This window comes from Typha angustifolia, chromosome 3, assembly GCF_048772165.1.
Source record: "Typha angustifolia cultivar Huaian chromosome 3, ASM4877216v1, whole genome shotgun sequence".
In the NCBI taxonomy this organism is placed as follows: Eukaryota; Viridiplantae; Streptophyta; class Magnoliopsida; order Poales; family Typhaceae; genus Typha; species Typha angustifolia.
The window spans coordinates 6,765,606-6,790,887 of record NC_133241.1 but is presented as its reverse complement, the minus strand read 5'-3'; the positions used below and the strand labels follow the sequence as shown (position 1 = coordinate 6,790,887).

The window sequence follows — 25,282 nt, the reverse complement described above, 5'->3', positions numbered from 1 at the left end:
TCTCTCGTCTGAGCTCTAGACCAAAATAATAGTTCTCTGAAGTATATATGGCTTTCTTTGGCTTCCTTTTGCTGGCTTCTGTAACTTGTTTTGTTTTCTTCCTGTTATGGAGGTGGTTTTGTAATTGCTATTAATACTGATATTCTTTCAACCATAGTAACATGTTATTTGCTCAATAAATAATGCTTGATTTGGCAACAACTTTCCTTCTCATCTCCTGAAATGTTATATATATATATATTGTTCTGAAGATTGCCTATAAGATGTTATGATTCAATGTTATATATATATTTTTCTGAGGAATTCAAATATATATGATCAAGATTGATTAGCCAATCTCGGTAGCTCACATAACTGTTGTTCTTATATGATCAGTTAGCAACCCTGTATAAGGATACTCAGAGTATTCGTCTAAATACCCGAAGTATTTTTGTGCCCTTTTCGATGTAATTTGCCTTTCTACCAATAATAATAATAATAATAATAATAATAATAATAATAATAAAAGCAATTAAATATGGAACATCCAGGAAAGATGAAATTCCAACGTATGTTCAAATAACTCTTATTTTCTTAATATTACCAATGTCAAAGCCTCAATGATCACAGAAGCATATCACTGATCTACAAAGTTGTTACATCATTATGGTGGAACTCAATGATTGAATCAATTAACTTCTTGGACAGGGTGGAACTGGGCCCACATTATAAAGAGATGACCAAATCCAACTTAGATTTTGAGATGTTTGAAATGTATCGTGTATGATGATTTGCACTTCAAATGTGGATTGGATTTCTTATATTCTTGAGGGAGTTTTGTACATGAACTTTTCACAATAGAGAAGACAAAGATATGAGAATCAAATATACAGTCAATGACTCCAATAGGGAAGAGATATCCAAACCATTTGCAGCGACAGACCATGTGATGCCATGCTTCCTACTGTATGAGGTAGGCCATCTTCCAACATATACAATCTAATTACTTAGTAAAATATATATATAATGAACAAGGCATAATAAAGTTCTGACAATAAGGAATCCAAAAATGTCAAAGATATGAACAAGAAATTTATCAAGGGAACCGCACACCTTTGTACATAGCAACCAGCAATTAGATGGCCCCATGTCTTTTTCTTTCAAGGACATCCATTTGCTGGTAGACTGACATTCATCTCTTTCTCAGCATAATGATAATGGATAACCTACAGAAAAGACTTTGACATAATTACAATGCGCGCGAAAGAAATCATACACTGTTGTAATTGGAAAAAGAAAAACATTTAAGCTTCTCAACAGACTAGTCACATTCTGTAGTATAAAAATCAGTCATAAAATGACGGTGTTAGTCAAGGCATCACAACTATGCATCAAAATAGTGAAAAGTTTTCTTTTCTGTTTCCTCAGTTTCTCATACACTACCCTGACTAATCTCTATAAGGTACCTAAACCAGTCAACCTAAAAGCTCCAGGAGCCAAACCATCAATAAAGGACCAACTTTACAGATCTAAAAGAAAATGAATACATTGCTTTCATGATATCAACACATATACTATCAGCTCAATCCCTTGTACTAGTATACAATAAAACAATAAAAGGAACAACTTGACAATGAGATCTGTAATGCCTAATGGAAGTGACGCTAAATTATCTTCCATGTCCCTGCTCCTTCACAAAGAGACATCTTTACACCACAAGTAGATCAAAGCATTTAAAGGAATATCCAAAACATCAAGGTGCAGCCACTGGGGTTCTTTTGATTCACTTCCTTCGATCGCTATCCTACAACATTACAGATAGCTGACTTAAGATCACTGATCCAGACACAGCACATAGTGGTGTACTAAAGAAGCAGCCTATTAGAAAAGCTGAGGGAGCTAAAGCACCTGTTACAGTTTGTTAACGTCAAGGAGACACAATAAACTAAATAGACATCATCAGTCAACAAAAAAGTAAGTCCAATAAAACACAAACTAAACTCTAAACTAGTTTTAAACTGACATGATGACACGCATGCAGACTCCAAGGCTGCAGCATCCAAAATGGTTCTCCTCCCTTAAGTTTCTTAAGATCCATAGTTAAGGCATAAACCACAAGCTCTCCAGACATTTCAAGCTCTGGCCCTCTTGTTACTGCAACCAGGACACTTGTATTGCTTGATATGCTCTGCCCTGGCAGGAGTGATCTTTACACATTTACCATGGAACCATTTTTCACATATATCACAGCAAATCCAGAACTCATCATTTGCATAATTGTCTCCACAAGCACCGCACAAAGTATTCCCGTGCTCTTCCTCATCCTCCTCATCCTCTCCTTGACTCTCTTCCTCCTCTTTTGGTGGCAACTTTGAGGCCTTAGGGTGGGAATCTAACTGCCGTGATTGCTAAAAGTAAAATTGTTCAACAAAAGCAGATAAAATGTTAATTGATACAGTATTTGAAAGTGGATAAAAATAAGTTGTAAACTACTAACTTTGGAGCCTGATTTGTTGCTCTTGCTGCTATTAGGGGTTTTTTCTTTTGACTGCTTCCTAGAAGTTCCCGTCACAACCTCATATATGGTGGGAAGACCATTAATCATGTTGAAGAGACGCTTCCTGCAATTATAGATCACAAGGTAAAACAAGTAAAGCATCTGAGTCTAAATCTATGCCTCTTGGCACTCGGATATTAAAGAAGAATATATTTGCTGCTCCAATAATGCTTTTTGGCAACAATGCAGATAAATAGGACTCTCCTTTAAGCAATGTCATCATCTGGCTTTATATAAGAGTTGTGCAGGCAGATAAAACCACTACATCTCGCGGTGAATAGCATCATATTGAAATTTTAAGATTCAAATGAGGTTATAAATAGGCAGAAGGGATACTATTTGTGGAACAGTACTATAACATCCGGATTGATGCAACTGCAATTGTTGAATCTTTAGCCAGATCTGATGCAACATAGCAGTTGACACTCATGGGAAGATTGCTCACCTCCAAATGAACCTCTGTGATTGTCATCTCATATTTCAATTCCCAATTACTTAAGAGACTAGCATTTTAGTAGTGATAACTATGCATTGCACCATAGATATTAAAGATTAACTACAAATCAACATTCAATTAGTAAGGAAATTACTTGTTCTTTAGAATGCACAAACAGCACTACAGATCAACAGCATAGGAAAGCCGCAAAAGCAGGGATTATTAACTATTAGGACACATAAAAAACTGGGAGAACAAAATGCTAGTTAACAGTACATCAAGTGAGAACTATCACTAATAGTCATAGTTCAAAGTTTCAGTTTCAGTTTTGATTTCATCTTGGTTAAGAAATGAAACTTTTTAGTCAGTTTAATTGTATGTGTTTCGGACTTCTTTTAATAAATAGTCTCATTTATCTTATTTTTCAATGCATCACACAAAATCTAATAGCATTTAAGTAATCAGATTTATATTGAGTTAGTACAATTTGGATTCAAGTCAAATCCAACTTAAAATAGAAACATACATTAAAAAAATTTTACTAGGTTGTCATGCTTGTTTTGGATTGGATAGGACCGAAATGTGAAATGTTCCAGCGAAACATCTCAGCAAAGCATCTTGGTTTTGGACTAAACTTCAAACCATGCTAAAGCATTCAATATATCAGTGGAAAGCATGGGTGCTAATTAGTCCATCTTGCTGCCACCTCGCAGGCAAGCACGGGGTGCAAGTTAGCCCATACTTGAAGAAATTACACCCATCTTTATTACAGGATAGAAAAATAATCATTGTTCACTTCCAGTATTATCATTTCCCACATAATTTTCAGGATTCACTATTTTATGGGCAGCCATCCTAATTAGTCTAATAATACAAAAGAACAAAGTGTACAAGTTTTATCTCACATCACATGCTCAAATATAAAGTTAATAACTATTTGAACAATCAATCACATATCAGCTTATGGCCCATGGAATAAGTAGTCAACCGAAACCTAAAACAACAGAAGCAACCAGAAAAAGGAACCATCAAGAAACAAACTAATGCAAAGTCTCATCGTGAATTGTTGGCAACTAGCACTAAGTTCAACAGAGGGAACAATTCAACCATATTATCTAATCAAGAAATAAGGATAGTGAATTAAAGTTATATCCATCTGCATAACTTTTGTAGTCAACATATTGCATTACCAAGTGTACCTAACAAAAGCATTGATACACAAACGGTAACATAAGCTAAATAAGTATGTGCTTCTCAAAGAAGGGCAATTTATCTCCTTAATAACACAAAATAACAAAAGAAGTACCTGGATTCCTTATCAAATCCAAAACGTGCTCCAAAGTAAAAGGCAACAGCCAGTAACCAAGCATCACTGTGAACTGCAACTAGTGACAACCAATCTTTTTCATCCATCCCGTCACGAGCAAAATTAATCCCTAATGCCGGCTCTGGAAGCTCAGGAGGCACTTCCTCCGCAGGCAAGTTCACTTCCCAAGTCTCATTAGGAAGTCCGTACAGACACAAATTCTCCTTCTCTACAAGCAGTAAAATTCCCTCAGCAATCCAATGGCACAACCACGACAGGAATCATCACAGATCACAATAAAGTAACTTTTGAGTAAATTAAATGAACAGCAAAAAAAAGGAAAGAATGATCCTTTAATCAATTACCAACCATCTCACTACTCACAAACTCCTACATAGTTTACTTCCAGCAAGGAAAGCCACTTTCCAAAGGAAGACAGAGAGCACTCCAAAATCACATTTTTATATTTTTATTTCCAAGAACTAAGGAAATAGAGAGAGAGAAGGATAAAACTCACCGGGATCGCACTGCTGGTAGAACTTCTCGACATCTGCACCAAGATTAACAACCAAAAGAAACCCTTACGAACCAAAACAAACCAACAAAACCTCAAAAAAATCCAACAACCAAGAGAGAGAGAGAGAGAGATGTAGTAACCAGTAGTGAGGGCTTTGATCATTCCAGCTCTTCTTGCTCTGAAATCCCTAAAGACCTCCTCCGGCGTCCGCGGATTGTAGCCACCACCCCCACCCCCATCCATGTCCCACTGCAAGAAGCAAGAAAGTGAGAGAGCGCACAGAATTCGCCCTCGAAACCCTAGAAAAGAGCGAGATTAGAGTTAGATACAGGGTTTTCTCCAACGAATTGGAGAATGGAGGAAGGAGAAAGAGATAGATTAGAAGTAGGAGCTGGGAGGGACGAGAAAAGAGAGGGTTTTTAAAGGATTTCTTTTCCTCTAAATTTTCCCCCCCTTTTATTTCTTCTTTCCTTCGGTTTTATTTTTTATTAGTTTCGACGGTTGCCGTTCGTTGTCGTGTGCCCGTGTCGTTTGGTCACGTGACCTGGTTCGATCTGTGAACAAACTCCACAAAGCGGAGTGTATGCTTACGGACGGTGAGGGGATCACGTTTTGCTATACTACGCTAAAGGAACGCCTACTAGGCAATGGCGGTCTGCTCACCGCTCCGGAAATCTCTTGGAATTTAACCCATACAACCCTGACATTTCTAAAATAGGTAACTTATTTCAAATTAAACCCTACAATAATTCAAACAAATTTCTTCTGCTGGCTTTACGAAGAAGGCAGAGCATAGTTTCTAAATAATGAAAAAGGACAGGGTTCGAATGATAAATTTGCTTAAATATAGTATGTTCGCCCTTCGAAGATTGCGTGGCAGTGTGGGATTGGCTGAGACCAGAACGAGGAATAAAATTGGATAGGGGGGAGTACCAGGTCAGCGCAGAGAGGGCCCCACAAATGGGGTCTATCCAATGCCTATGAAGTCTGAAGTCAAACATCACTGGCTTATAGTTATGCCAGCATTAATAAATAAATAAATAGAGGATTTTTTTTCAAATAACACCCTTTTTTTGGTTATTTTTTGTATTAACACTTACCTTGACCTTTGAAGATTTTGAAATTTGAACTCTTATTTTTCACTCTAATTTTAAATAATAACACTTTAAATTAAGTAAAATCTAACCTTTTTCAAATAAAAATGTATCAACCCAGTGATTGTTCTGTTAGGGGGTACTCATTTATGATTACTAAGTACCTTTCATGCTTAGTTTAGTTATGCTTATTAATTAAAGTTGCATAAGAGTGCTGCTATTGTGGTTGTAAACTAATATAGTGGTACAATTATTACACTTGATGTGATTATTGAAATACTTTTTCTAATGAATAGATAAAAAGGATAAAGAAAAGAGAGAAAATAATTAAAATTATAGTCAATTGAAGTGATAAATTTTAAGAGTAGAATAGTAATTGACAAAGCTGGGATGGATAGGGTGGTTAGATTCACAAAATTGCTTCTTATTCAGGTGAGATATGACTTTAAAATTTGGGTTTAAATTAAAAAATTTCTAAGAGCATTTTACGAATTTAATTAGTACAGTTACATAAATCATATACTGTAGTTAATAGTAATTAGTCAAATACCAGTAAAGTGCTATATGAAAGTTATATTGGAAATGAAGAGTACAAGTTATAAAATCCTTAAATATGGGGTATTAATTAGAAAATTGCTAAAAAAATGGAATGTCTCGTTTGAAATATCCCCACAATTAATCATACCTATTATTAGGGGTGTAAACATGCAGGCATCAGGAATTAGCTCTGCTCGGCTCGATTAGAAAATTTTCCATCTAAAGGTTGAAAATATGACTCGGCTAGGCTCACCTTCAGCTCGATAAGGCTCAAGCTCGGCTCGATAGCTCAATCGGCTCACTAGGGCTTGATGTCCTGAAGACTAATATTGATTAAAAGAAATTTTGAAAGCGAAACAATAAGAAAAATATAAATTCTATAAGGTACACTTAGCTCATACATGCATACAATGATACAAATAAATAATTAACATAAAATTCTAATAATTCATGTGACCATATATAACATATTTTATATTTTATATTGATATATACTGCTAGTCTACTATAATATCGAGCTTAATCGAGTCTAATCGAGCCGAGCTTTAAACAAACATAACCCACGAGCCCTCGAGCTTTTACTATGTCAAAAACTGTGCTTAATGATCAAGATCAAGCTGCAAGAGGAGTACTTATAATTTTTACTACTCTGAAATCTACAACACTTCATGCTCGAACACATTCCAGGATTTATGTCATAACAAAGAAAGAGGGAAGTAATCAGTAATCTAAATACTGAATCTTCTTCTAAATAAGTCTCGAAAGAACCGAGGATAATAAAAAAAGTGAAAATTCAAAACTTAGAAACGAAAATTGATGATTGCACACCAAAGGACTGTAAGCATGAGAAGATAACAGTTACTTTCAAGTCCTTCAGATATCTCATTGTGTAGGGTTCAGAACATACAATATATAATCCAAATAAAAATTCACTAGAGGATCCTTAGTGCACTGTTGAATATCAAGAATATAGAGTAGACCACTCTGACGGCGGCCTTTATATCTATCAGAAAAGAATCCAGAGTACTCCAGATAATGCCCCTGAATTTTGATCTGAAGCCACAAATTTTGATGTTCCATTACCATAATTTGGTGAATCTGCAATTTTTTAGATGTTATGGTCCTCTGTAAACCCAATCGAACAAGCCACAGCTTCAGAGGCACCCAGTGTCAAAAGATTAGTAGTTTAGATTCTTTAGAAGCCATCCCCAAAGAGTCGGTGGCTATGAGGACTATGAATCTCCATTCTGAATATGAGGAATTGCAACTTTCCATGCTATCATTTGCCGTTACTTGCATGTGCCTCTGGGGTATCGGCAATTCAGCATCAGACAGTTGGGCCACGGGGACTGAAGCTGGAACCATTAACAGTAAAATTTTGAGGTTCTGATATTTACAGCCGACTGCCTCTTCTTTAGTCTTCACCCATGGGTCTCCACAAATTTCAAGTTATGCGTCAATAACAGCCATTTGCAAGTTGAAAAAGATCACTGAATGAATAGAAAATAATCAATACTTATACATATATATTGATGTGTGGATAAAAACACATGTACATACAAATGGGTCCATATATCAATATGAAGAAATGAACAGACTCAGGTTCCCTGGGTAAAGAACGTCAATCCTAAAAACAAAATCTTCAATAAATTGGCAATCAGGTAGGTAACAAACAAGTGCTGATGAAGACTGTTTTACGTGGACGGAATTATTAAAAGGAAAAGATTCATCTGACAATGCATGTTCAGTTATAATCTTACATGATTAACTCCAGTATTCAGGTGCACGCAAACACGACCAGGTGACCATTGGAAGCTACATCTTCATAACCAGGAAATATGGAAAAGGTCTCAACTACCTGCAGAAATTTCCTGGAAGAACTTCAGAAACATATATAAGCAGTCATAACTAACTGCTAAATAAGAAGTGTATGTAGTAAGATATTGTGATCCCCAACACCAGTCATCCCACAGGCGTACCATTCTGCACCAGCAAACTCCTCATCACTGGCATAGAACAGTACATGCTTAAACACCCATTAATGCATTGCCTAGAAAACTTAATCATAGAGATTAAGGTTACATGGCAATCAAATCCTTTAAAAAGAGTATGGCTAACGTTAGATGATAAAGGAAACTTCTGAGTTTAATGCTATATCAGCTAAACTATGAAGTCATTGCCAAACTATTATGCTTCGGCTCTATAAATTCTCAAACCTCACAATAATACTCCCATATATAGCAGCTACAAAATAGAATATGGCCATCTAGCTGGAAACATCATCATACCTGGTCATAATAATGAAGAACCTCTCTTTGCAGAAAAAACTTCTGCAAAAGCCTTCTGTAATGCTCCCTTAGCAACCTTATATATCACCGCAGAAGTTGCACCCTCTTCAGCAAATCTAATGGCATCACGACAAAGATCATTGCACCTCCAATTTAAGGGTTTTTTACTATTGCTTGGAACTATTGACAAGATACTACTCTTGGCATTCTTTGTCCACCTTTTTAAAATATAACTGTCAGGAAGTGAAAGAAAGCCAAGTACTGTCAAAACTCTGCACACATGCCTGCACAGAATGCCTGTATACTCAAACTGGCAACAGTTACAAATTATGCTCTTCTCTTCAGCATTATATTGGATCATGTATGTTTTACTAGCATTCTCAACTTTAGTCACACGAAATTTGCTGGTCACACCATCCTCAAGTTTCTCTGTCATAAAGCTTGAGGACTCAGCCAGTTCATCCTGAAAAAAGGAGAACATTGTTCTCGTGTATATTTCTGATGCTTGTTTTTCTATTGGCAATGGAGTCTTTAGAACAGGTCTAGTATTACTGGATGTGAAGTCAGCCTGAATTTCTTTCTCATATTGCCCTGCCATGGCCTTATCAAACTGAGTAACCAGATCACGCAGAGTAGTTGTCGTAATGGAATTCCGTTGGAAGAACTTGTACATTGTTTCCAATTTCGGAGCCCCAAAGAGTTCACCAAAAAACTTGTCCTTAAGGTACAGAGGAACCCATTTATGGCGAATCTCATATAGTGTTCGCAACCAACCATTGTCTACCAGATTATATCTATTCATCAACATCTTCCAACTTGACTCAAACTCTTCAAAGCTTTGTGATTCATTTACACATTTTTTCAACTCAACCTTAAACAACGGGTGCGCAGAGTATACATTACTCAACTTCTCCTTACACTTGCTAAAGATATCCCTTTTACAGAACCTATGTCTCACATCAGGGAACACATTCAGTGCGGCCGCCTCCAGGACATGATCATAGGCAGTGGTGAATGACACCGGCTTCCGCCTGCTCATCAGCGCCATCCATGTTTCAAAAAGCCAAGAAAATGAATCCTCGCTCTCATCAGTCATGAAAGCACACCCAAACACAATCACCTGTCTGTGATGGTTCATGCCAGTGAACACCGCAAATGGCACCATGCGTTTATTTCTCTTGCAAGTCATGTCAAACACAACTGCATCCCCAAAATAGCTATATGCCATCCTCGCCCTAGCGTCCGCCCAAAACACATTGGCTACACAATTACTCTGATCGAGCTGAATTGCATAAAAGAATGCCGGATTCTCTGCCTGCATCCGTTTGAAGTACTCCAACAAGCTCTGTGCGACACCACCGCCAGGTCCAAGGCCGTTTTGATGAACTTCAACAGTAGAGCTAACGAGAAGCTCCCATGGCTTCTTGGTCAGCTTCTTCTGGGTGGTGACGGACGGCTTCTGCATTACGCCGAGAGGGTGGCAATGCTCAAGAACACATCTTGACACTCCCCAGGAGCCGTTCTCCCGGCGGTTGACCTGGAGCATGGCTTTGCAGCCTTCCCTTGAGGAAAGGCGATTGCGGCGCTTCTTGGAGAGGTCAAAGGGGTCCTTTTTCGTCGGCCGGCCTTGCTTCGAGCACACGAAGCGGCGCATGATCACGGTGTCGTCGACTCGGGAGGTGAACGACTTGCTGTTGCGGACGCGGAAGCCGATGCGGTCTGCGTAGGCGGAGTAGAAGGCGCGGGCAGCGTCTGGGGACTCGAATTCCATGCCGACCTCCGGATCCCGGTGATCACCGGTGTAATCCGCCGGCGGAGCAGATACTAACGCCGGATCCGATTGGACGGCGAGCAGAGAGGAGGTGGATTCGACGGTGATGGATTGATCGAGGTGAGATTCTTGGGGTTGGATTGGGATTAGGGTTTCGACTTCGGAGGAGTCGAAGGCCATGGTTGGGGTTAGGGTTGTGACATTCTCCATGGATCTTAGAAGACCAAACGGAAGCTAAACAAAGCTCCTCTTTTTACCACTCAAATCTTGGAATTCGCGAGCAAATCAAAGCAAAATTATTGGGGCAAAACGAGAAGAATATAGGATTGTACTTATCTCCCGAGCTCTTCTATCAAATGCGATCTTCCGATGAAAATTTCCGATCAAATTGGGGAGATTTTTGCGCCTTTCACCATCGATTTGGGGGCGGAGGAGTTGGAACCCTAGAACGATGGCGGAGACTGTGAGAGTAGGCACGTGCTCCGCTACTTGGAGTTAACTAACCAGTGCCGGCTTCAAAGGAGGACGGATCTTGGCCGCCCAGTAGAGGAGCCCACACTTTGGACGGCCACGATCGAGGTAATCCGATAACCCAACTTTCTCTATCATTCGTCGCGGATCAAAAGAAGAAGGTACTATTTGTTAGAAAATTGTAAGAAAAAACACAAAAATCCCTTTTTTTAAATTATAAATAACCCAATTTTAATTTTCATATATCTATGGTCACGAATTTTAATTTTCATCTTTTCAATACGTTGACATTTTGATTTCCCGTATAATAACTCACAATTTTAATCCTACTAAAAATGTGATTATGAATTCCGCACTTGATATTTGTTTTTAGACGTCAACCTTAAAATCCTTCGATCATTTTACGGATATTCATAATTTATGCTTGTAAATATTTATAAACATATATTTATCTATATTTATAAATGATAGAGTGAGAGAGAGTAGTTTGATATCCGCAAGTCGAAGATATCAATTGGGGAATCGAAGTTTTGATCATTTTTAAGGGCATTTTAGTGCACGGGCTCTCATCGATATGTTTAGAATTTATGCTTATAAGCTGAAATATTTGGGAACATATATGTATCAATATTTATACATGAGAGAGGGAGAGAGAGAGAGAGAGAGTAGTTTGATATATACAATTAATAATATATCTTCCACATGCTAAACTTATAGAAGATATTTGCCATGGAAAGATTTAATTACAGTACACCAAATTGAGATTTTTATAGATCAAAGCTGTGGCTGTTGAAGTGGAAGACTGAGTTGTTCCTTCTTCCTCTTAGGTTCTGTGATCTGCACTCTCTTGCAACACTGGACTGAAGGCTTGGTGGTCCACATACAATGACACCGACATCGGTGCGCCCTATTTGTTCCGAGAAGGAATCAAATATTGCTGAAGAAAAATATGAAACATATTAATGGGTCATCTCATAAGATCAGAGAATAGATAGATACAAGAAAGAAGCATAAAAAGTTAAATTTGTTTGTTCTTGCGGTTTCGTAGTAAATTGTTAGATTGAATACCATTGGCAATCAATGGCACCTAATGGATGAGTTAAGTGTCAGTCCAACAAAATTGAAAGATCCAAGTGTGTCAGATTTCAGCTTTATTGAAACTCTTACTGGTTAGTTTTCGGCAGAAGAACATATCATGGAGAGGTTAAGCTGTCTTTTGCATGGAAGAACTTGGAAAAAGGAAAATTACCTCGGAAATCAGGTCTGTATCCATATTGAATTGTCTGAAAACTTGCAAGATCTGTCTTAGTAGTCTCATTATCTGCTGTTTGTTCTTTTCGTCGCCCTGAGCTTTTCTCATCGTCAAATGGACATTCTTCATAGCTTGAACTCCTATTTTCCAACTTATGCCACAAGAAAACAACAACTCCACCAAAGACAACAACTCCTGCAACCATGCATAAGATGAATAGGAGACCGCGATACCACCACGCATATATGTTGAAGCGTTGAATGTAGTAAACTTCCACCATGCCAAATAAGATAATGAAGCCAAGAGTAGATACAACAACATAAATTCCTGCCCAGATATTATTCCCTGTGCCAACCAAGCATGACATACTACTTCCATTTGTTATGAAGATAGAAGGAGACTTCATGCTGCCATCAACCTTACCCTCTTCCTGAAATTAATACAACATTATCAGAGTTCAGATGTTCTTTCTGAAAAGAAAAGATAAAAAAAAGACTGAAACTTGAAAGAAAATGGATAGTTAATGCTGGAACAATGTATGCCTACCAATGATGGCTCTGATTCTTGAGTTACATAAGACTGGATGTCAAGATGCAATTTATCAGAGAAAGAGTGCCAACTCATCTGAAAATCGACCGCTGAAAGGAGAGAGAGCTCCTTAGATTTTTTGACGGCCCAAACAACTAAGATATTTTTTGGCAGACATGGTTTCCCTTCGCTGATCCGGTGAAGTATGTCGCTCAATATGGCCAAGAATGGCGATACACCAATGCCCCCTGCTACTAGAATAAGATTTTCATACCTGAGAGGACAAAAGGTGAAGGAAAAGATGACAAGATGAGAAATCTCACAGCAAGGGCAACAAATCAACATATCCTGAATTAACATGCCATAGAACAAAGTATCATTTTGTCAGAATCTGCAATTCTCTTTGAGGATGAGAAGATCTCATGTAAAATTCAACTATAGTTTGAGAAAAGGGGGAATTCTTAACAGAATTGTATAATTGATTTGATCTTAAACAGTATTTATGTTCTAGATTTTACGTGGATCTTTGCCTACGTATATTAATATTGGTTCAATTAGGCTTTATTAAAAATATAATTTACACAATACTGTGTCCATGTTATGGTTTCTGATGTGATGAAGGTGGAAAGAATCCTTTCCTTCGTGATCGTAACCATGATTGAAGCAATCAATTAAAGCATATATTTCTAAATTGCCTACAGGCAGCTACAAAGGAAAGACTTACATCAAGTGGTAAGGTGATTCGTGCCCATATGGCCCTTCAACAGAGGCTGTTATTTTACCAGGATTCTCAGTGAAATTAGAGATGATATCCCGCAGTTTACTGGTCCATGTCCCGAGCACCTTAATAAGAACCGAGAGGTGGTATTTTCCATCCAAAGGACTGGATGATACACTGAAGGGATGCCACTGTAACCATGACAACTCCCGTACTTGAAGGAAAATAAAACTGAGAGCATTATATCGAAGATCTGCAGAAAATGAAACAATTGTTGGATTGCAGAGTTATAATTATATGACAATATAAAACACAATTATATTGGAGAAGAATTCATACTTGGTGGCTTAGAAAGAATCAGCTCCACTGTTCCACATGGACGGCACGCTGCTGAAACGATATCAACTTTAGTTCTAGATTGGCAAAATCTCACAAAGCGATCAAGAATGAACAGGAAAATTGCTCCGGCAGCAATGCTGAAAATGAAGTCTCCAACATGCAGTGCTAAGAATACTACGAAGATCACATATAGTTGATGGGTGTAGAAGAAGAGCTCGAAGTAATTCTTCCTTACAGGATGCAGTGATGTTACCCACATCAATAGACCTGCTATCAAGCTAATTACTCCAGGAAGATTAGCCACACCAATATCCTTCCAATCTAACATCTGCATGAAAATTTTCGCTCTTTTAAATGATAAATATTGGCAATAAACTTTGCAAATGGGTTCTTGTTTATATATAACTCCATGATATGCATATCTGGGTCTAGGAGATCAATGATCTACACTACCGATAACTATACATACAATTGATGTCTGACAGAAAATTTTGGAATTTTGATGTCTAGAGAATCAGATACTATTTTGGTTATATGTCAAAGGATAATAAACAACCATATAGATTTATGCGAACTTACTTCTTGCTTGAAGCGATGCTGCAGCGACCACGAGATCATGTAACACAGTCCATGGAGTGTAAAGATAATCATCGTAAGATGTCCAAGCCAGACATGGTATCTGGTGGCATGCTCGAATGGAATATCTATTAATCGAAGCAGAATTGAGCCCCTTGCGACTGGCAGAAATAAGAATATCATACAGAATAGTCCAATTGAGCCGAAGCGAAGCCCAGTCAACTCTAGCATCAAATACCTGCAAGTTTGTATTAGTATTAGAACCAAAGAGAAAAATAACTCAACATAGAGATGAGTGAGTATATGTCAAGAGATCAATATAGAATATTTTTCCATTGATATAGAATAGGATTGCCTACCATTTTCCTTTTGGGGGCAATGGAAATTTTGAAATCAAGCTACTGGTTTCTAAAGTATAAGCAGTAATTGTCCAGATAACATATATGACAAACAGCAGTATGCCGAAAAATTCTGCAGCAGAGACAACACCAAACGGTCCATCAACAAGAACTGGGAATGTCCAAAGGCGAAACCACAAAGACTTCAAATTCTTCTTCCTGTTATCAGAACGATCATCCACATAGTTAAATGGCATGACAATCTAACATAATACAAGAAAAGATATAAAATTTTCCATACTTGAAATTGTCTCCTGAGAAGGCAGCAACATATATGAATGCCAGAAATGCAACTACCAGAATTGGCGCACTGAAAGCAAGAAATATACTTCCTGCATGTATCAAATTCAACAATCTGAGTACAAATTCTTTACTACATCAACGAAGAGTTTGGTTTAAATAGTCGGCTAATTGGTACCTGTGATCCCAAAAACAGTTCCTTCGGTGAGATTTATCCATTTCTTCTGCAAGTCCTTCACAAACTCACTGGCGTAGAAGAAGATAGCTGCGGCCCAAGTTAAGAAAAGAGCCCAGATCAAAGATTTGAGCACCCATTTGGACAAAGATGGCAAGAGAGGTGTTTTGCCAGAGTAGTCCTTCTCTTGGAGTTCTTCAGCTAGAAGTGGTCTGTTAGTGGAGAGCTCAGCCATGGTTTCTTCTCCAACGCTTACACGTTCCAACAACTATGTTCCTTTTCTTATAGCAGAAAACCCCTGGTGAAAGAATCTTGTCAGTTCTGTCACAATCTAATTAGTTGGAATGGCCGAGATTATTAATTGCCACAAAATATATGGATAAAGATAAAAGAATAAAAAGGTAAACATTCATGCAACACCCTATGATTTCAAGCTGACCATCTTGATCGCAGATGCTTGCATCAGTTAAATTTCTTCTTCCAAGATAAAAGCTGCCACAAAAATTCATCGTCCTCTAGGATTCAAATGGTGTGGAGTGGAGGATGGCGTGAACGGTAGTCCGTTCAACAGTGGGTGGTTGGCATTTCATTTTGGTAAAGGCGCAAGAAAAATTAAAGGGGAGCGGGACCAAAATGGAAAATTAAATGCCAACATAGGTGACTGAAAGAGAGATGTGATTGGAAGCTAGGGGATGGCATGCGGCAACGGATGCGTGAATTTTCTACATTTGGACGCGTGGAAGTATTACAGACCAAACTAGGGAGAGCTGCAAGGACCAGAAGCTGGTTGTAAGGAATTGGCGCGAACAGGGAAAGCAGACGACCTGATGCCAGATTGGTTGCAAGAACGGAGGCCACACTATTGTGGAGAAATTCTTGGACCACTTATTTACTGTTTAGAGATAACTTTTTCTTGGCTACGTATTTCTTAAATCTTTCTTCCGTTTGTTCTTATATTAGTTGTCACATAACTCAGGAGATTGTAATTTTATACTTTTAATTTTTTTAAAAGAAAAAAGTAATGTTGAAATATTCATTATAAACCTATTCTTAGAGGAGCATACTTTAATGGGGACCGGAGGCTTTTTAAAAGTTTAGGTTGTCATGTGCAAAATAATGTTGATAATTGAAATGAGCACTACTTAAAAATTCTAAGTAGAATTATCTAAAAAATTTAACTCATATATATATATATATATATATATATATATGTATGAGAGAAAATGATTTGTAACTTATAAGACAGAAATATAGATAATCATAAATATAGGGATAGGGATTTGATGTGGGTTAACTTATATGGGTCAGTTTAGGCACACCGTCAGATACACTCCAACGTATCCAACAACTCATTTGATAATTTTGATTAAAAAAATATAATAATAATCAAATGCACATAATCGATGCGTTAGCGCATATCTGACGATGTGCTTATACTAACCCACAAAGAGTCAGCCCACACTATAAAACTAATAGATATATTTAATATAAATATCTAATTCTATAAGTAAATTTTAATATTCATGGCTGAAAAAATAAGAAGTTAAATCACTCGGTCTCTACAATGGTTTAATTAATAATTTTTGATGAACTAATATACTTATTTTTCTCATGTATCATATATCATGGTGTGCATATATATATATATATATATATAACCCACCTACTCTGATAAATATTATATAATTTACTTATATGTTATATTCATTTGGCCATAAACTTACTTCGGTAAAAAAAGGTGCCAAATTGATTTGACTAAATTAGGTTTGGGTTCAAGGAAGGCAAAGGTAAGTCTGATGATAAAAGGGCAATTTTGGAAAGTGAGTTTCTCTTCACAACTTTATATATATCGAATATTATTATTAATCGCCTTTTTTTATCCTCTTTTCATTTAATACTTTCATTATTCACTAATAAATCATAATTACTTATTAGAAATCACTTTATTTCTCAATTTATTATCAACAAAACTCGCTAGGAATTTATAAGAGTTATGTGAGTGCTTAACTAGAGAAATACCGCTATTTCAAATATTGTTATAAATACTAAGAAAGAATCAATTTATTATATTTGAATCTTATAAACTAAGTGATGCGAACTGAGTTAGATTGGATCACATCGAAGGGAGATTGGGCTCAATAGATTAAATCTAATTATTTTATTTCGTTATTTGGTTTAGTTAGAGTCTTAATATGTTAGGATTTTATTTAATTAGCTAAATTCAGCTATACACAGTTTTAAAAAAATATTCGCAGAATATTCTATACATATCCAAATAATATCAAACCAGTTGAATAAGTTCACCAACCTCGAGATCTACGACTTTATATTCATGTCTTGTCCAAACGAAGGGTTAATCCAAGAAGATAAGCAAGACTGGTTTTATTGGTTTGTTAGGGTTTTAACTTAGTTGTTGATTTGTTTAGATTTGTTAGAGTTGTTTAATTTAGTTGATGAGTCTCTAAGGTGAGCTTCTATATATATGTGGAGGAAACCTAATTGAAGTATGATGATGATAATTGGAATTGACTTTAGCCTTGTCTCATTCTTTACTTATCTCTAGCCATTGACGCTCTCTCCCATCTCCCTTCTTCTACCGTCCAAGTCTTTATCGGCCTCTTCTAGCCTTTATCCTCCATTTTCCACAACAACTTCTCTCATTTCACACCAAGAACTAACCCTAGCATCCATCTAACCATTAGATGGCTATCAAGCTAGGATCTAAGCTTCAGAACCATTGTGAATCAGATTAGGCCCATTCGTAACACTAAGCTCCAATTTGGATGACTAATAAGTAAATTTATTCAAGAATTAAAGATCTTTTATTGTGGTTAACTTTCCTACCGTATTACTAATATTATGAATAATAATACTACAACCAAACACAAAAATAAAACATAGCTCTTTTTTTAAAAATTTAGAATTAATATTTAGAATTAAAAAAAGGGGTATTGAAATATTTGACTCCTTTATATTAGATTGTTTTTAAGAATTAATATATACAAATAAGTGAATAACTATCCTTTGTTATCTAGCAAAACATTGGGGAAGTTAAGTGGAAGTTGTTTTCCACTTAAGCCGGATTTTGGGCCCCGCTGGGCCATGCCCAGTACGATTAACTGCAGAACAGAATGCAGGAATTCGGTACAGTCGAGTACTTGGCAGGCTGTTATTTGCTCTCTGCCACGGAGGTTTTTTCAGTGTTTTATCTCCTGGATGATCTGTTGTAGTACATTTCTACATTCGGGACAGCAGACGAGTACTACTTTTAGTTTAAAACTCAGGAAACTTTGTGAATAATTCCCTACATTTTGACTTTATTACCGTAAACTCACGATGCAATAAAAATAAGTCAAAAAAGAATATACAAAGGGGTTTTTTTTTAAAAAAAATTATATATATATATACCCTTCAAAATTCTCATATTTACTTGTACATCCCTCTAAAATGTCATATTTGCATCTACAACTTTCAAAACACGAGTATATATATATTTTTAATTTTTTTATTTTTTACATGGATATCTTTAAATTTAATTAATCATTAAAATTTAAATAATTTAGACATAAGAAGATAAAATGTTTTTATAAATTTTTATTTGTTAAGTTTATTTTTATTTAATATTAATTTTTATTATTCAGACAATTTGAAAAGTATTTGATGGTCTTTATGTAAAAAAACATATGTATCGAGGGGTTTATAAGTAAATAAAGAAAAGTTGAAGCTTATAAAAAATATTAAAAAACTGTACGTATAAATGATCACGAATTATATAAGCTTGTAGATCCAACGAACACCGGTCCCAAGCTTTCCCCCAAGTTCATGGCGTCCGAGTTGAAGGTAATCACGCTAATCTCCTTCCCAGAATCCCACTGTCATCTCTCTTTTGATCTCTTTGAGCTACTTTCTTCTATAATCTTTTTACATTCCTCTCTTCTTTTTCTCGGCGCCTAAGATCACACTCTACAGCTACTGGCGTAGCTCCTGCGCACAGCGTGTGCGAATAGCTCTTAACCTCAAAGGTCCGATTCTTTCCCCTCCCTTTTTTTTAATCAAATTAGACATGATTCGTTCAAAAGATCGAATTTTTCGTGTTGGGTATCGCCGAAATCGCGCTGATATTAGTTTCTGTGTGTCGAAGGGTTGGATTACGAGTACAAGGCGGTGAATCTTTTGAAGGGCGAGCAGTCTAATCCGGGTAGGGGAGATTTCATGTTTTATGAACTGAATACATGTGGAATATGGTGATTAAAACTTTATTTTGAACTCTAGAATTTGTGAAGATTAATCCGATTAAATACGTCCCTGCGTTGGTTGATGGAGATGCAGTAATTGCGGACTCTTTCGCAATTATATTGGTAATATAGCTTGAGATTTGATTGTAACTTACGAGTGATGATACCTGTGCATTTTTTACCTCTTCAGTATCTGTTGATAAAATAGTTTTTCTTTGGTTTGGTACGAGCAGTATCTGGAAGACAAGTATCCTCAGCATCCTCTGTTACCTCAGGATCTTAAAAAGAAAGCTTTGAATATCCAGGTAAAAATATGGTGCTGCAAATCATTCTAGTGAATTTCTTTACTTTAGAACAGAAAAGGATTGCCTCTTCATATGAGGTAATTAATTAATGGTCAAACAGATCGTACATTTCTGCAAAATTTAATTGGCTACTCTCAATTCACTATGTAGTAATTAATAGGAAAAGAAATGCCTTTTCAAAGAGCAGGAAGTTCATTTCAGAAATGGCATCTTATGTAGACTCTCTTTTGAATTTTCTTTACAAATACATTAAATTATTTGCACAACACAAAGTCGTGATTCTGTGTTTGCTCCATTTGATAATGAAGAAGGATCCAAAATTATCAATATCTTTATTTGTTGAATATCTGTTGATTGATTTAGAAAGTTGGCAATTAGTTTATTGCTTTCTGTTTGCCGTATTGTAAACATTAGTATGATTTAGAAACTTGAGGGTTGTTTATGAAGCCCAGGTCATTGGTGTTGAGTCTAATGACCACTGGAATCACATGCAGGGATTCTTTAAGTCGTTTCCTTATCTTCTTGTTGTCTTTCCTCTTGATGAGCATGGTTTTTTTATTTATTTAAGTAAATTAATCTATGTTTCAGAATAGTGCTGAGTATTTATATTAATAGCGTAAGTTTCTCTTTAAATTTCTTGTTGCAGATTGCAAGCATTGTTAGTTCAAGCATTCAACCTCTTCAAAATCTTCCTGCCCTGGTGAGTAATGGATTTAAGTACTGCTTCAGCAATAGTTTTTTCATTGCCAAGAACAAGTAATCTTGTTTGGGAGATATCATGCAAGACTGGCCTTCTTTGTGTCCCTTCTTTGCAGAGTTTCATTAATGAGAAGTTTGACCCGAATGAAAAACTTGCATGGACTCAACATCATGTCAACAAAGGCTTTGCAGGTTAGGTTTATTATAAGTTTACTAATTGAATAATATTTTTGTAGAAAATTAGAGTCATACTATCTGTAATTCTACTGTTGCCCAATATCATCTTATTTAGAAATGCATCTCATAATGATTGGTCCAGAACTTGCCCTTTACACATTCATATACATACACTTATTCTTGTGAAAAAGTTATATGTCCAAACTGGTGCAGTGCTGTTACTAGAATCCATTCTTGGAGATAGATGAGTTATCTGATCTCTATATAGAAAAGGATAAGAATGGTTAAAGTAGTTAACAGAACACGGTATTGTGGGTGGATTAGCATGTTCCATCATCCATGTATGTCTGAAGGGGTATTAGCCATCCAGAAGGATCATCCAGAAATTCAAGTCCTGAAAGAAAGCAATAAGAGAGTAACTCATATATAGGTCTAACTTGAAGGCGCCGCAGTAGACATATTGTTCCATGTTTTGCTTGTTCTAGGCTCATGGAACTTGGCCTCATTTTTCTATGCCTATGCTTTCATTTGGCTTTTTGATAATTATTATTTGGTGTTAATATGGCGTTCTCCCACGTTTCATCCGAAAGTCAGGTTCCATCTATGTTCTGTTCCAGCACTAGTGAAATGCTTGGGTGACCTTTTTCAGCCTTTCAAAATGCAATTCTATTATGATCCTTTGTGCTAGCTCTGGGATCCGCTTGTCCTATTTGGCATGAGAAGCTTTACAATCACCAATCACCAATCAACAATCAACAATTCACATAATTTATCACTTGCTGGAGATGGTGAAAGCTGTATCTGTTTGTAGGTTTGTAACTACTCCCTGTTCTACAAAAGCACTGTAAAATCAAAAGGCATTCTACTGGCGTAAAAGTTCCTCTAAATAATAGTAAAATCATCCTCTTTTCTCCATCCTATAAATTTAGGATATTTTGGAATATATTAAAGCAAAAAAAGCACAAGGACTAACTCCTAACATGGATATCATTGTTATAAATTGGTAATCCAATTTTAATTTTCTCCCAAGGATAGTCTTTGTCAGATTTCATGTTCTGCCAACTTGGAGCATGGGTTAATGCTATACATATTAGCTTCAGGACCTGCTCCATTAGCACCCTGAAATCTGCCTGACACTCACTCTTAGGCTTAGTTTCTTTTGTTTCTTTTCTTTTTCGTGCTTCCCATGCACACATACTCTAAAATTAGGTCCCAATTTTGCTTGTTAAGTACTGGATTGGTGCACTTTCTTGTTTTTGCGGTCATTTGTAGCCGTATTGTTGGTTCTTGTTTCTTGATATTACTTTATGATTATCTTGGCTGCTCAAGAATACTTTGATTTTATCCATCTTTATATTCAGCTTTCTAATCATATCCTTCTTTTTATTTATTTCTGGTTCAGCTCTTGAGTTATTGGTAAAAGATTCTGCTGGGAAATTTGCTACAGGAGATGAAGTCCAAATGGTTTGTGTATTAAATCTTGTTTCCTTCTTAAGAACACCTGCAGGCTGCGTTCGAATAACTTATCTATTTATTTTCAAACGCCCTTTGAAGTTTGAACGCACAACTTAAAATCTTCAAAAACTCAAAATTTTTTAATCTGAACTTTATCAAAACGTGTAGATATACTCATATACATGAATAAAAAAATTTAGAATATTTTATACACATTTGCCAACACTAAAAAACATAACATAAACATTCATCTTATTTTGTTATATATTATCCGCATAACATCTAAAATCACCTACTCCACCAGGATCTAACTTTGGTATATATAGCTTGATCTATCTCTAAGGACTGTACATTTTGCTAGCTCCTGACCATCTATATAGACCACTTTTTCTTAGCTCCATACATTCTGTTTGTAGTATATATCTTGTTTGTAGCTTGTTGTAAGATTCTAAAACTTCTCATAGATTTGATCAGTCAAAATCTTTTCAATATCATAGTGTGCTGAAGTTCTCTTTTTGATGAAATGATTACTCATATATCTGAAAACAATATTTGACAGACATTTCTTCTCAGAAATTAGGTTCATTTATGATTTACCAAAAAGATGTTATAGAATGAGCTCTATATGTATGGCCATAACCAGAAACTCGTTGGTCAGACTACAATTAGCAAAAGGATGGTATGATATGAGCTGTTAACTCATGAATTATTTTAAAAGTTGAAGCTATTAGAGAACGATAGTTTTTATATTTTAAATTCTAACACTTCTCATCACTTTTGGATTGAAATATTTTGATGAGCACAAGAAGTTGACTTATTTAAATGAGTGGAGATTTTATATTTTAGATGATAAATGAGCCTAATAGGGTTTGAATTTATGACCTCTGTTCTGATATTGTTAACTCACCAATTACTCTAAAGATTTAAGCTATTAGAGCATAATAATTTTTATATTTTATATTCTAAATGCCTAGTATATCTATATATACTTTTCTTTCTAAAAGCTCACCGATTTTTCTTTTCCCATATTTCATCATTAACTTCTTGGCATGGTTAATCCTATATTTTAGGGGTCAAAGATGAATTTTTCACTGGTACAAATTAACTGTTAATATTTCTGTCTGATCAAATTGATACATACACATTCATTTCCTATTTGATTATCAAAGTATGCAGTTGTCATCTTAATTGACTGGTAAAATTTGCAACTTGATTTTTGCCGTATACAGAGCGATGTGTTTCTGGAACCCCAAATCTATGCAGGAGTGACGCGCTTCCAAATTGACATGGTAAGATTGCTTGTTTCTGCTGTGTCAAATTCTTGACTTCTTTTGCCTGGTAAGAATATTAATCTAGAGTCCCATCAATTAGAATAAGATGCAATTCGTTTCATCCAATAGTCCTGGAAGTGAGAAAAATGGCTTCCATTACTAGGTTATGGAAACAAGGAATTATGCACTATTGTCACACATTAGTTGTTTCGTTGTTCTTGAAATAACAAAAGATTCTGCAGACCTGTGTTTTAATCCTCCTGTGGAACTCAATACTAAAAATAGTCATAGTTAAATTTTCTTTTTCTTTTGCACGAAGTCGATTCATTAAATCTTGTGAACTCCTTGATTTCTTGCAGTCCAAATATCCTACTCTAAAACGACTACATGAGGCATACATGGAGATTCCTGCATTTCAAGCTGCGCTCCCGGAGAGACAGCCAGATGCACCCGCATCGTCCTAAGAGGTCAAGATCACTTACTCTCATAGGTGATCGATAATAAAAGAGAGGCAAATGCTGCTTCTGCTCTCTTTGTTGTTGTCTTTTCTTTTGTTCTTATAGTTATGGATTTATTTGTATCAAATCTAGAGAAAGAACTACTAAGCCAACCAAAGACCCTTTACTGCTGCTTAGATCTGTTCAGGTTATGTATGCAGGTCATATATATCTAAATTCGAGATGCTAGCACTGATCTCTGCCCATATGAAACAGTGTTTTTGGAACTTCTATAATAAAAATCTTCTCTTCTGGCATCTACATCCATGATCCTATTGGATTGCACATTTGCATGGCTTCTACATCTACATACTCTTTGTGTGCTATAAAATCTACTCTCTTGTGGCTGTTTCTTACTTTGTTAGTGTGCTAAGTAAGTATATTAAAACTTAAATATGAAATTATTATGTGAGTTTTGCCATGTCAGCAAAAATTACTGAATCAGACAAGAAGTTGCTTTTCGATTTAGTCACTAATATGAGAAATTAAGAATTGCTGTTAAGTATTAGGGGGAATACTTTTTTCCCATAAAACATTGAATCAGCCATAGTATATTAATTTTGAGGTAAATTAAATACATGAAAAAATTTGGCAGACTTAAAAATGCTAATTCCTTCTTTTTAAAATACTAAATATGCTAATGCAATTTCATTTTCTTCATTGAATAAAATCGCCAAAAATAAAGAAGATTTTTTCTCCTCCAATCTTCTCTGTCCTTGACTTGAGCAAGGTATTTCGGGTAAGATATATTAATAAGGGTATTTTTTTACTTTTATCATTCATGAGCTCAAAAGTTAGATTTGGGTTGCTAGACAAAAGACTAACCCCTCTAGATATAGATGCATTTAAGTCTTACCAAACTTTTAGTTGTCTAGTTTAGACTTCAAATCATATGCGTTGTCACATAATTGTCCCAAATCAAACGCCGTCAAGATTTGCCTCAAATCGTTGCATTGCCAAGCTATTCAACAGAGCTAACCACATTGCAGAGTTATCAATCGAATCGAGCCAAGCCACCAAACAACTAAATAATTTCTTCGCAATATTGTTTGGTATTGGAGTTGAATCCATAATCTCCTTAATTATGGGAAATGTACTTATAAACTCTACTATAGTTGGTTCGTTTAATAAGGGTACATTTTAACCTTATTACCATTAACTCGTGATGCAATTAAAAACAAGTCAAAAATGATATATGAAGGGTTTTTTTTATAACATATATACACATATACCCTTCAAAAATCCTATATTTGCTTATATACCCCCCCATTAAATGTCATATTTGCATGTATAACTTTTCTTTTTGTGGATAAATTTGGCAACTAATATCTCACCTCGCTCAAAACTTCAAGTATCTAATACGATACATGAATCATCTCTATACACCCAAACTATAAAGTTCAGATGGTAGAGAACCCACCTAATGAACCGCAAAACTCTGTTTCCTTTTTTTCATTACTA

At 36.0% G+C, this 25,282-nt stretch overlaps 4 protein-coding genes across 8 annotated transcripts; 1 reads left to right on the top strand and 3 right to left on the bottom strand.

Annotated features, from left to right (window-relative positions):
• Nucleotides 1-52: 52 nt before the first annotated feature.
• Nucleotides 53-5,238, bottom strand: LOC140758395 (PHD finger protein ALFIN-LIKE 8-like). Of its 4 annotated transcripts, XR_012104102.1 has the most exons (7): nt 4,936-5,238; nt 4,796-4,828; nt 4,279-4,507; nt 2,477-2,600; nt 2,003-2,387; nt 1,093-1,205; nt 53-101 (listed from the first exon to the last, which is right to left on the bottom strand). XR_012104102.1 is itself a non-coding variant. In XM_073094534.1 (5 exons), the coding sequence occupies exons 1-5, from the start codon at nt 5,036-5,038 to the stop codon at nt 2,112-2,114; spliced, it is 765 nt and encodes a 254-aa protein (XP_072950635.1). In that variant the 5' UTR covers nt 5,039-5,238; the 3' UTR covers nt 1,512-2,111. The 4 variants fall into 4 exon arrangements, 1 of the variants encoding a protein (XP_072950635.1); XR_012104101.1 differs by having other exon boundaries at nt 53-1,205; XR_012104103.1 differs by lacking the exons at nt 53-101; nt 1,093-1,205 and adding an exon at nt 1,512-1,783.
• A 2,032-nt stretch (nt 5,239-7,270) lies between these two features.
• Nucleotides 7,271-10,937, bottom strand: LOC140758172 (protein FAR1-RELATED SEQUENCE 5-like). 2 transcript variants are annotated; one of them, XM_073094257.1, is made up of 3 exons: nt 8,715-10,937; nt 8,187-8,432; nt 7,271-7,916 (listed from the first exon to the last, which is right to left on the bottom strand). In XM_073094257.1, exon 1 carries the CDS (start codon nt 10,693-10,695, stop codon nt 8,719-8,721), a length of 1,977 nt encoding a protein of 658 aa, XP_072950358.1. In that variant the 5' UTR covers nt 10,696-10,937; the 3' UTR covers nt 7,271-7,916; nt 8,187-8,432; nt 8,715-8,718. The 2 variants fall into 2 exon arrangements, with proteins under 2 accessions (XP_072950358.1, XP_072950357.1); XM_073094256.1 differs by having other exon boundaries at nt 8,187-8,284.
• Nucleotides 10,938-11,531: 594 nt separating this feature from the next.
• On the bottom strand, nt 11,532-15,452 carry LOC140758503 (ferric reduction oxidase 7, chloroplastic). Its single transcript, XM_073094698.1, has 9 exons — nt 15,186-15,452; nt 15,009-15,099; nt 14,729-14,926; nt 14,373-14,607; nt 13,794-14,121; nt 13,461-13,707; nt 12,755-13,010; nt 12,206-12,638; nt 11,532-11,893 (listed from the first exon to the last, which is right to left on the bottom strand). Exons 1-9 carry the CDS (start codon nt 15,415-15,417, stop codon nt 11,724-11,726), a joined length of 2,190 nt encoding a protein of 729 aa, XP_072950799.1. The 5' UTR covers nt 15,418-15,452; the 3' UTR covers nt 11,532-11,723.
• A 3,495-nt stretch (nt 15,453-18,947) lies between these two features.
• LOC140758545 (glutathione S-transferase zeta class-like) lies at nt 18,948-24,078 on the top strand. The gene is made up of 10 exons (XM_073094759.1): nt 18,948-19,022; nt 19,138-19,204; nt 19,324-19,380; nt 19,455-19,540; nt 19,651-19,722; nt 20,369-20,422; nt 20,538-20,613; nt 22,001-22,062; nt 23,283-23,342; nt 23,684-24,078. Exons 1-10 carry the CDS (start codon nt 19,005-19,007, stop codon nt 23,786-23,788), a joined length of 657 nt encoding a protein of 218 aa, XP_072950860.1. The 5' UTR covers nt 18,948-19,004; the 3' UTR covers nt 23,789-24,078.
• Nucleotides 24,079-25,282: the final 1,204 nt, after the last annotated feature.